General features: G+C 23.7%; 1 protein-coding gene across 1 annotated transcript in view; it reads left to right on the top strand.

Annotated features, from left to right (window-relative positions):
- The window catches only part of LOC112595241 (cell adhesion molecule 3-like), a 259,369-nt gene that overhangs the window by 207,254 nt on the left and 38,169 nt on the right, over nt 1-13,946 (top strand). The window contains exons 6-7 of the mRNA XM_025340378.1: nt 7,548-7,731; nt 10,981-11,120. Of these exons, the coding sequence (XP_025196163.1) occupies nt 7,548-7,731; nt 10,981-11,120 (324 nt within the window). The remainder of the gene's footprint in view (nt 1-7,547; nt 7,732-10,980; nt 11,121-13,946) is intronic.

Genomic DNA, 13,946 nt, shown 5'->3' with positions numbered 1-13,946 from the left:
TTACTCGTATTAGATAATTTTTTAAGTCATACAAAACCACACAATTAAAACAATTTAAGGAATATGCAACGATTAAATGGAAAAAAAATCAAGAGCTCTTAGACATTGCATTATCATTTAATATCAATATCTTTCCAAATTGTTCAGCACATTATTTCCTCTAAACAATCTACTCTTTTATTCAACGTATGTCTTATAAACGTTATTAAATACCATTGGTAGTATTATCGTTTCATAAGAATAGAAAAAAGTTATCAATATAGCTACTATTAGAGCATTTATTTCATTTTTAAATTTAAATTTATAAATGTAAGTTCTTTTTAAAATATTTTATAAATAATACACATACAATTTTTACCAGCATATTTTTATTTAATATTACACTACACCTGATACACTATGCAACTCTTCAGTTAAGTAAGCAAGGTGTTAAGTTAGTTATAATAAGGCTTGTACGCTGATCTAACCATTTTATTTATGTTTTTTTATATATTATAAACATTAATTGTATATAATAAACATAGTTAAAAGTATAAACATTTTTAAATAATGATTCAGGTACAATTTATTCTAAAAACTAAAACTAAATCTTTATTGACCTTAAAAATATTTTAAATTTAATTCTTTTGCATGTAATATTATTATTTAAATAGTAAAATAAAAACCACTAATACAATTTTTAAATTAATTTATTGAATTATTAAAATATTTTATTAACTTAAAAAAAATATTTATTAAATGCGCTTAATTATGTCTTAAAAATCCAAATCAAGTCCTTTTTTAAACATATTATTTTTTTATTTTTAGGTAAAATATAAAATATAAAGTTTAATATGTCAAAAACTATATTCATGTTATAATCCATTATATTAAAAACAAAATAAATTAAAATATATTCTATAATATAAATAGTTAAAATTTAAATAATCCTTAAATATAAATACCCTACTGATTTAGATAAATATATAATACACCATTAAATGAACATCAATAAAAATATTATGACAATAAGTTATAATATATCCGAGCTATTTCACAATAGAAAATGTTGGTATAATGATTTTAATATACAGGTAATAAATAAGTGATTTCTTATAAAATATATATCTTATTAAATTACCCGAAAACAGGCAATTGGAAAATATAATCAAAAATAAATAAATAAATTGCATAATATGCAAGTACCTAAATAAAGTATATTATTGAAAGTGAAATATAACAAATCCATATCGATGAGTATGAAACATTATATCGACAGTTATTATTATGTCAAACATAATTCACATTTCACAAAAAAAATAACTTTCAAATGTTACAATAGGAAATTATAGAGACATTTGTTTTTATATTTAATATATTTATATATATATATATATATATTATATTTTTTTTACTTGAAATTAAATTATGCTGAAGGTACTGTTCTTTTGTTTAAATAACATTTCTTTGTCACTTACATTCTTGCATTAAAAAAATAAATAAAAAATTTATTTTCCATAAATATTTTTTTAACAGAAAGTTATATTGTGAATTAGAGTTTAGTGTCTTAGAATTTATATACTTCAATTTCAAATTTTAAAACTTTAGATTTAATACTTAAAGATAACTTTAAATTTTCTGTAGTTAATGAACAACAAACTTTATTTCACCAAGTTCGCAATCATTACTATCATCATCTACCGTAAGTCTCGGCTAATATATAGTATCAATTTCAATTACAAAAACTACGACACCTATATGATGATAACAATAATAACTCAATAAAATCCCATAAATATATATATATATATTTATAGTAAATTATTTTTCTGTGTTTTATGTGTCAATACAAGTAGTACAACATTATTATGAAGTTAATCGGAAAACAAAGCTTTTTTTCTTTTTCTTTTTTTTACACTAAAAATTGCTATTTGTTTGAGTAGGTAGTGTAATGTTTGTTCTTAACACTTACTTTCTAAGATTATCGTTTGTACAAAAATCTTAAAAAAAAATTGTAGATAAAAATGTAATGATAGAGCAATAATTAAATACCGATGAAAATTTTCGGTAAAATATATTGTATTTTACTTATTAGTAAGTAAAATACAAATTAATAAATAATATAATTAATATTTAATTAAATAAATAAATTAATATTTTAATTAATATTATAATTAATAATTAATACATAATTTTATTTATCTTAGTGCCAAGATGCAGACTGACATGTAGAATTTATGAAAGCTTATTATCTATGACCATGTCTAAAAAACGAATATTCTCAGAAATCTATTTATTTCATGTTGCAAAGTATAGTAATGTTTTTTTTAACTATAACGATATATTAAATAATATGATTCTTAGTTGTTATTCATAATTATAATTTGTTATAATTTATCAATATATTTTTATTATATTGAGTTATAATTTGTATTTGAAAATAGTTCTTAAAATTGTATAACTTTTCTCGTTTCGCCCGTATACATAAATATAATATACAAGAGTAGGAAGCAAAATAGATAGTAAATTTGTAAACTAATACTCGATCTGGTCATTAATATTTAAAATACCAATAGTTGCAAATCAAAACGTTTAAACGTATTTTATTATCAGGCCGTTATTAAATATATCTAAAAACGAGAACAATAAACTATAAAAACATAATACAATTTATTATAAAGCCATGCAGTTATCAGCTATAAAATATTTATATTTATAGCGTTTCGAGATCGTTTGTATAGAATTCGATGTAGTTGTGATTTGAGTCCAACCCGTCTCGTCGATAATACTATGATTTCATTATAATATCATATTAAATAATATGATAAGTACGTACGTGTTAATATTATTAGCGGTCATGCCATCTGTTTCCGAATTCATTTTATGTGATTAAATACTATGATATAAAACCAACCGTCGGTCGATCACGTTTTAAATATAAAATATATGTTCGGTCAACTCGAAAGCGTATAATGTCGTGTTTATCAATATTGTATCGGTGATGGCGTAATAGCTGGTATAATATACATACTGGGGAAAACGAGGAGACCGAAAACCTCAATAAAACAATTATTGTTTACTCTCGGCCGTACAAAACCTCTACTAGCGACCATCATAAAAAAACGCCTCTCACTCCATCGGAAAATCGGCTTTTAATCTTAGTAACGCTGTCGTTGTCTTCATAAGATACATATTAAATGACATCTTTAAAAGCACGATGCGTTAGATATGCGTTAAAAATAATTAACGTAGTGGTTAAGTCGGTTAAGACCATTACTTTTTCAATGTTTTCACATACAAGGGCTTTATCATAACGTATGTACCTAAACAAACACAATAATTTGTAAATATGGATATTTTTTATACCGGTAAAATCATATAAAATTCACTATGAGTTAAGCAATTCTTCCCATCTCTGTCTCACCCTATACCTCTATTTATACTAGTGCACGACTTATGACCAAACACTATCCCAGAATGCCTTTATAATGACTTTATAAGACCATTAAAATAATGACGATTGAATATAAAAATGTTTGCAAAAGTTTTTTTAAAAAAATGTGATTTTTAAATTTTTTTTTATATAATGTTTAAAATATGTTTGCATAGACTTTTTATCTTATTCACAGAGAATTTAAATCTTAAAAATACTAAAAGACAAAAATAATTGAACGAAAAATATGTTGTCGTCACTGTATGATTTATCGTTTGTGGCATTAATTATTTGTATTTATACATTGACAAATTCCTGAACATTATAATAAATATTTTGTAGTTTTAAAATTAACTGAATCTACATAATATGTAAATATTATATAGATATAATTATTATTATAATACTCTATATTATATTTCCATGAATCTGTCTCTCAAGAAAAAATTGATTTAGCTGTATTATATAACTGTTTCAGTTTGCGCACAAAAGTAGTCTAGACTCTAAATTATATTGTAGGGTGTCCAGTACCCAGCTTTACCGATCACTGTCACTGTGAGCACTCTTCTTCACAAGACGTTTATTTACAAAGCTAATGTACGCGAAGGTGAGGCAGCGTACAGGGGAACACGAGACCCATCATATAACCATTGTTTCTTTAACATCACCAATTGTGCATTTATTATTGTTATAACTTTAAGTATTACCTACTATTGTCATGCCGACGTATTGTTTTATCCCATCGATTTAACTCTGTTTTTACTCGTTTCGTCAATATGCAGTGACAGTGGGTGGTTCACAATAATATTTTGTATATGAAAACCCTGTGCTATATTTTTATACAAATATCATGTTGTATCTGCAAATACAAATTAGTATTTAAATCAATTATTTTATAAATTTAGTTTTTTGTTTATATTGTGATCTATAATATTATTGTTAATAAATTTAGAAGTTAAGCTGTTTAATATAAATCCAATCTTTTCCATCTATATCAGTAATTCTCAATCTAGAGAGTTGACAACTAATTAGTAATTGTTTAAGGTCGCTAACACATAATATTATTTTTACGTGTAAACGTGAAAAATACTTATAAATGTCATAAAAAACTGAGTAAATACCTAATTTAGAAGTCATCACTTAACAAAAGTTCAGTATCGCTGGTCATTAAAAACAGTACTAATAAATTTTGATATATATTAAGTCAGATTTAAATATAGAAATAATATTTTAATAAAAGGTTACGTTTATATATTTTGTGTTAAGATTTAATTCATTCTCATAAAATTTTATTTTTATATTATCCCCTACAGTGGTCCATTTGTTTTTGTACCATTTTTGTTAGATACTTGTAAGGGTTTCAACAATATAGCTGATAGGCTCTTTAAACATAATTTTAAACATTTAATATTTATTTGAACTAGCCCACAATATATCTGTGACCTATTCTTTATACGCTAATTTTATTCTTATAGATAATGTTAACATCATATTATTAATTTTAATTCATTTAATTATATAATATGAGATAGGTATATTTTTCACACTTCTTAAAAAAATTTGAATATTCACATTTAATAATGTTTTTGGTATACATGATTTGATGTAAATCTTTTAATAATTTTAATAGTTTAATGTTAGTTTTGTCAACGTTAAATACTAGTATGTCATTAAAAATATGGAATTAATAATCTCTAAATCCGAGAAAATCAAAAATTTAGATTGGTCTATTTAAGCTCATAAATTCTTCTACAATAATATATTTCCTTGATAAAAGAAAGAAATCAACTTACTGTAAATAAATTGCATAGAATGTTTCTTATCAAGTATTATTTAACTTCTATAATTTTGTTCAAAATGTTCAATGATGAATTATTCATATTGCACCGCTCCTTATATATACTTTAGCCTTTACTCTCTGATTGACTAAATTGCATTATTATACCGAACTTCATGATTTCGTTCTCCCTTAAGTCTATCAAATATGGTACTGTGTTTTAGTGTCGTTTATAAAACGAATAAAAACTTTATAAACTTAATAATAAACAATGTGAAAAAAAAATTAAAACCATTTTCCACACATTAAAGTAAAACCAATTAAAAACGTTATAAGATAGTACTCGTATGTCTAAGGTTTTCATTATTAAAAACGACAACGTGGTTAGTATTTTAACCATATTTAATTCACTGTTTGCATTAATATGATAAAATTATGCAATAATAGAAATCAAGCACTTTTTATCAAATGCAATGTATAATATAACACAAAATTATTTATAAATGATATTAACATATTTGATTTTCTTTTAAAGTTATGATAAGAAAAAAGAAAATATTGTTACGAAAAAGATTCTTTTTTTTATTAATTATTTTATTTATTGATAAAATATAACCATTATATATTTTTAAATAAAACTTTTTGATTGTAAAGTTTTATTGTTTAATCAGTGGTTCACGAGCTGTTACCATTTAAATTTTAATACAAAAGGTGTACCTAGATGCTGAGTTTAACTGATGAAGAAAACTATTATTATTTTTACCGGTTGCTAAACCTTGAAAACTTCAGATATAGATATACAATATATTTTTGATTACTTAATGTAATACGAATTATTCATAAAACTAAATATAATTTACGATCAAAAACAAAATTGTCTTTTTAAAAATTAAAATCTTGTACGTCATCAAATAGTCTGAGAAAATATTTGATCCTTTATTACTCTTTACTCGTAAATATTATAAAATTAATATTTAATTTTTTTTTTTTTTTAAGGAATAATGGACTAAACTATTTTAAATTTTTATAAGTCAATACAATTTTTTAATTTTCCTAAATAGTTTTATACTTCTTATTTCATGCCATACAAATAGAATTTTTGAATTTAAACATTTTTTCCTGCTATGCTAACTTTTAATTATCAACAATTATTTATATATAAAATACTTATAGTAATTAAGATTCTTTGATTTATAAATAACATAAAGAATTCACTTCAAAATAATCTTTAAGGATAATAAGAACATTCAATTCAACGATATTTGTTACGGTATATCAAATATAGTTTTTTAAATATTCTACAGGTCTAAACTGTAACTGTCTAAAGAAAAATCATAAAACTATTAAACAAAATTTAATTGATAATTTATATTTTTATTCAAAAGTTTAAAATAATTTAAAAATAAATATAATTTTAAAAATGTATTTCATATTTTCAGTTATAAGAAAAAAAGTTTCTAAAACTGGAAGAAAAAAATTGCTTAAACATAATAATGCGTTTGGGTTATAAATATTTACTCTGTTCATAAAAACTAACAGTAACGCTATAGCTATATTTCATAAAATATTATAATAAACAGGTGTACTGTACTTTGTTTACCAGCTCATAACCACATTAAGATGTATGATTTGTTTTGTCTTTTTTTTTAATTAAAACGTATTTCTTTATATTTGAAATGGTTACAACGTTGGTTGCATATTTCAAGGTTATGACAAAAGGTTATGGTGTCGCCAATTGAAACAAAATACATATATATATATATATATATATACGCATGTATGTACATAATATGTATACACATAATTCCAGAGGCGCATATTAAATTCGGTCCTTTCATTTTCCCCTGGGTCTCGTTTATGCGGGAAACGAGTGACCTCCTAGAATATTCCCAAACCAGTCGTTTGGAAACGGCGTCAGCCGCCGCCTCCACTGAGATCCAATAAAGGCTTATTCTCTACACATACACGTATATACATATACTGTCGTACTATCCGACCGGTATGTACCCTTTTTCGTTAACATATGCTGTACGCGCTTATATCATTTAGGCAAACGCGGTTTTCCAGTTACCAGAGTACATAATACTATAAAGTTTACCCCGATTACTTGCAGTGGCTTGACGCCTCTATTGAGTCTTTTCAAAGGTTACATTAATAGTATAAAAAAAAAAATTGATTTCCAGGGGTTTTATACAAATAATTCTTTAATGAATCGTATCGTATCTTTCGTCCCTCAACTAACTTCTGTGTCTCTCTTCCGCCCTGTTCCATCTTAAAAGCTCCACTAATAAAAACATTACAACATTCCTTACCGACTTTATCTAGCTGTTTAATTTATAGAATTATGTTTGTCCACAGTGCCTACGGTACGCATGTCAGTAACCGGTACCGGTGATGTGACAAGAGGCGGTAGTGACGTTTTCTACAAGACTGGTAGCACTCTAGAGATCGTGTGCAAAGTCGTCCACGCTGGTAGCAACAACGGGTCTAAAGTATCGTGGTACAAGGGACCTCAAACGATTTCGACCGGAATCACCGAAAGGTAAATCCATTTCATATTCGTTATTAAATACTTTTTATTTGCTTACGGGAATCTTCAATATTATACATTTTTAATTTACGAGCCAAACAAAATTTGAATTACTAAGCCATAAGTGTTTTATATAAATAAATATATTTTATTGATTCTGAAAAAAAAAGAAAAAAGATAAAATAAATAAAAATTAAAAGATCAGTAGAACGTCAAATTAACTATTCGAATTAGAAGTGAATACAGTAATAAGTATTCTACTTACTATTTATTTTAGATTATCTAGTTAAGTATATAATGAAAACATTTTTATTAATATATAATACGTTGTATCATACTTATTACATACACTGCTAACCTAAGCAAAAACGCTGTAAGTCACCGTAGAACGACTTTGAAAAAAACATGTTTTTGTATTTTGCATTTCCTTAAACACATAACATCTTGTATGTTGTAATTATTTAAATATGGTGTATGTGTTCCTATATAATTTTACCAGACAAATACCATGAAATAATAATAAAATACATGATTAAATGAATTTTCAACAAGATATTTTACTTTTCACGTTGCACTTTAGTATTAGTAAAAATTTCTGATACTTTGTTCCTAAGCAATAACGCAGTAAGTTACAATTTCTAATATTATAAAATTATTTATACATTTTAATTATTAAATTTATAGATACATAATTATTTTTAAAGAATTCATAAAGTAAAACTTTGAAAGTCAATGTTGGAATACTTTCCCAAAACATTTTTATAATTATAATTTTTACTATGGATTAAAATAAAATGCCGTATCCTCAACAATACACTTACGGTGTTAGTACCCAGTACCCACTAATTTTTCTATGATTTACGGCGTTTTAGTTATTTGATTATTTCTTGTATTATATTTTTGGAGTAATAAGTATTTCAAATATACGGAATATTTATCTACACAATTATTTATTTATAATCACCTCATTTTTTTTTTTTTTTTTTGGGGGGGGGGGAGAAACTTACAGCGTTTTTGCTTACAATGGTTGTATACATGTTGATAATTGAAATTAAATATAGTATTCTTAATTTCCATTAGAACTTTTTTTTTAATTACTAAATAAAAAATCTACAATCTATACAATATTTTTGTATAACAATCAGATTTGATAAGCGGTGAATAATATAAATTGGTAAATTATCCAGTGATAACATCGAGCATGTATATTAATTATTGAGAGATGCTAAAACCAAAAGTTTTAACATAATTTCCTTATTAGTTTTCATCGTGATGGATTCGTTGATAGTTTAGTGATTAGAACATCAGTATGTGATAGGAGTTTACTCGTTAGAACTTTAAGTAACACCTAATTAAAATATATATTTTGAAAACACTACTTGGCATAATCAATGTTATACAATTTATTATTTTATATTTTTCATATTTTTATGCGTAATTACATTTATTATATAACCGTTTTATGATATTTATAGGAATATATTTATTTTATTTTTAAATTAATTTTTTTTGTTATTTACATAAAATATGCAAATATTTTAAACTTTTAAGTATTGTAAATTTATAAAAATTAATTTTTATATTTAAATTATAACTGTAAAGTGTATATCTAAATAAAAAAAAAAAAAATTGAAACATTAAAAAGCAGTCAGCATTAATCTTTATAAAATTTAATTTGAATTCGTTTCTTGTATTTTCTTAGCTATTGCGACATCAAATATATTTAATCATAATAAACGTAGACATTTATCCGAGCTACGAAGTTTTCACATAATAAATAGCACTTTCAATGATTCATTTAAATTGTGATCAAAGTTATTTATAAGGTTAAACGCACATTATAGAACTTTAACAAACACACTAGTCATACTATAATACAATATTAAACTCACTTTCTACATATTTTAATAATTTACGTGACAACTATAATTTAAAAAGCCTTTAAATCAGTTAATTATATCGAATAAAATTGTTTGTTTATGTGAAGCGAGAATAAAATTAACATAAATAAAATAAAAATTTGTTTATTAAAAACAAATAATTATTTCGTGGTAAAAAATATGTAAACGATTTACATAAATTAATAAACTGTTATACAAAGCAAAGGTTATGAATTTTATATTATACTCGATTCTCAAATGTATTTTTTGTGACAGGTTTTGGAAATACATACAAATGATTCAAAATAAAATTTTAATAATATATCGTTATATTATATAATTCCTTTAAAACTATTGTTTATAGTTATAAATAATTACCCGTCTTATTTGTTTAGAAGTAGATTCCTTTATTTAAGCGGTAGTTCTAAACTATTGAATTTAAATTGACGTTCTTGGTGGTCGTAAAAACAAAGCTCAAACTCGTTGACTGCCGGAACAGCGTTAATCAAATACTTTAAGAACGCTTACTACGGATGACAAGAGTCTGTGCAAACGGCTGTCTTCCGGTAAAACGCCCGTGTGAGATCTCACGGTTATTTCCGTTTTTTCTTTAATACATACATACACTTTATTTCTCTCTTTGTGTGTATTATAAATGAAAAAAAAATAATACGACTAAGATAATACAAGAAAACCATCCACTTCCGGCAAATCCAATTTTCTAAATGGACTATTTCTTCCTTGGTACCACCTCTTTATATTCTTATGTTCTATACCGAAGCTGTTGACTTTTGTTTTAACCTTTAATATATCTGAATATATAATACATTATTAACAAATTTATTATAATTCACATATGTATTACTATACTAGTATGTGTAGTTTTTAACGTTACTTGCATAATAAATTAATACTACGTTAAAAATTGAAAATTGTTGTATAACAACACCAAAAACACCTGAAAGAATAATCAGTTTTATTTAAAAAAATAATTGTTATTTTTAGGTAAAATAATTAAAAAGTATAGTCCGATTTAAGAAAATCTTACTTTTAAATAACAGTTGTAGATAATAAAAACCATGCCGATAACTTAAAAAATAAAATATAAAATACTGTTCTATTTATTATTCGTAATTTAAATAATACACAGAAACCACTATCACTCAGAATAAAAATTTAAATTATAAAAACCTCATACTTATATTAAAATACATGCCTATATATGTCAATTTAATCATTCGATCACGATTGTAATATTATGCTCACGTATTGAACAGTTTGCAATAATCTTTTACGCACAGAAGTGTTTTGCGTATTTTTTTCTTATTGTCTTTTCACTGTTCGCCTGTATAATGTTGTGTTTGTTTTATGTACCACGTAGAACCAGCAATGATTCTAGTTATACGACAATCGTGTCCATTCTGAAAATCAAACATGTACAGAAAACACATTCGGGCAACTATACGTGCTTGGTTGGATCACCGTCTGCATCAGCGGCTGTGACTATTCATATACTTAATGGTAAGCAACTTTATGTGTTAAAATAATGTTTTCTATCGTCGACCGTTCATAAGTCATATCTTATTATGCACTATATAAAATTATGTTAAAAGTTCGGTCTTTATTAATATAAAGTATAAACTAATATTTAACTAAATATTATTATACATATATTATAATATAATCGAACAAAGTTTCACTGTTTGCCAGAAAGATATGACAATTTGATTATATTTGTAATGTATATTGGAGTATTTTGATACACCTTATAAAGTTCAAACCAATTAGATTATATTATATATTATGTAACTCTGTTTTTAATATAATAAATACAGATTAAACATAAATTATGAAAATAAAAAATTTATAATACAAATTTTAACTATTATTTTTTTTTTTTTAGGCACTAATTACAAAATATTAATAAATTAGGAAAATTAGGCATAGGCATATCAGATTTTAAATTAAACATGTTTTATTATATAATTCTCTATATTGTGTAATCCACAAGTAAAAATAATTTCAATTATTTGAAAGAAATATTAATATATTTAAATTAAATATTGGTATATATTGGTGGATTACAAATGTTAATACATTTAATAATCTATCTTTAATATGTGTAATACTAAAACAAAATAAGAAAAAAAGTTGTATTCCACATATTTAGTTCGAAAAAATGTGCATACATTAATAATTAGAAAGGTGAATACTATACTTCTATAAACTATACCATTGTGCAACACTAAATTAAATTCTCTACAATATATCTATAATGTAAAATGGTATTCAAATTTAATATTTTTGATATATAATGTATATCAAGTTTAGATCACAAAGGAAATTCTATCTGTACTTAATAGCTCAAATAAAGCAAAATGTTGTTTACAATGATTCCAAACATGATATTACTTAAAAATTAAATTAAAACTAATTTCCAGTTTTTAGAAGTTTATTATTTTTATTTTATTTTTATAAAATATTTATATGTTTTATAATTGAATCCTTAAATGATAATTAAAAAATTCGAATAGGTATTTCAAAAGTTATAGGGTCATATTTTATCTTTTATTTTTTTACAAAGTAAAAGACAACGTAAATAAATAAACATTTTAAACATTTAACGGAAAATGATAAATTAAAAATGTTATTGAATTTTAAAATATGTATTTTCATTATTTTTTTAAATTAGTATTTTTTAATCATCACCTTAAAATTATATTAATTTTTAATAAAATAGCTCAGAATTATTTCATTAATATATGTATAATTATTTAACTTAAATACCTATGTTATTTTAACTTAAGAACATTTTTGCATTTTCTTATACTCATTTAATGTTTATGCAATACATGATATACTGATGTTAACACACAGAAATATATTATTTTATATACAAACATTTTTAAACTCAACCACAATTTGGTGTATTTCGTATTAATTTTAACGATACTAATTATAATTATAAATAACTTTATAATGTATTGTAAATAGAATTTATTGACTTATCAATTGGTATAATAAAATGACAATTATTAAGAAAGTACCAATTAAAATTTAAAACTTAAAACTTTGAATTTAAAATGAATAAATGCTATTTATAATGGAACAAAAATTTTAATAAAAATTTTCACGAATTATAACAATTTTATATACATACTTAAAAATCGGATCCCACTTATTTACAGATTATTAATGATACATTTCACTATTAAATAACTTTAAAAATAATTATTTTTCATCAACACAGTGTCAATATATAGAATTAGGAAATAAAATTTTAAAAATACCTTTGATGAATCATGTTTGCTTACCAAAAATTTTAAACTAATTCCAAAAATATTCTGTATCGTCAACTTAATGAAATATTAATTATTGTAATTTTCTATCTATATTTTTGTCCTGCATCTATATACCCATATACATCATAACTCAAAAAGCGTAATATCTTATCTAAAAATACCATAATAATAACAATAACTACGACGATTTAGTAATAATAATACACATTATAATGATAACACCGTGCAAAACATGACATGTCGTGAGAGATTGGTAACGGTTGTATGTATTAAAGAGTGTGTAGATGAAAAATACAACGTAAAGTGATATATTTTATTTTTGGGATCATAGCCAAATGTTATAAGGAAAATTCGGAAAAAAGAGTGGTGGTAAAAAAAAAATGTGCGCCCTTCTATATTCCACCAGCGGATACGCTTTTAAATATAAAACTTATCTGGTCTGCATATAGTCGAACGAGCGAGAGACCAACTTTGCCACCAAAATTTATGTGCGGTGTGGGACCTGAGAGAAGAAAATGAAAAAAAACCTTTTTGAACAGGAAGTATAACAATAATAAAATAAGAATAAAGATAAGCGAGTTATTGTCAGATAAGGAAAGTGTATATTATAGAAAACATGCAAAAAAGTCTTAATATAAGCTAACGTCACCAAATATTTTAATTGATTTAATAAACTTATATGCTTATAATAATTGTTAGTTGATATATAATTCAATAATGTCATTGATGAGCTTGCAATTTTATTCAATATTTTTATAGTTAAAATTTAAAACTATACTAAAAATAAAGGTTTTGTGATAAATGAACACCCTCATAATACAAACATAGATAGCTTAAAATAAAAATAGAAATGCTTTCAGTTACAATTATTTTAAATTGGTATTAAACATATTCTACATATTTTTAATATCGTATTCACAAATGAATCATTCAAAATTAAAATATTTTACAACGTTTTATTTCATTATATACCTAGAAACGTAATTTAGTTTAATTTTTGTTTTTCAATATTTTTAACATAATGATAAGTACCTACTCTATAAAT

Source organism: Melanaphis sacchari, unplaced genomic scaffold (genome assembly GCF_002803265.2).
Source record: "Melanaphis sacchari strain LSU unplaced genomic scaffold, SCAv2.0 Contig261_pilon_pilon, whole genome shotgun sequence".
NCBI classification, from domain to species: Eukaryota; Metazoa; Arthropoda; class Insecta; order Hemiptera; family Aphididae; genus Melanaphis; species Melanaphis sacchari.
Note: the sequence above shows the minus strand (reverse complement) of the source record. Positions and strands in the feature narration are given on the sequence as shown.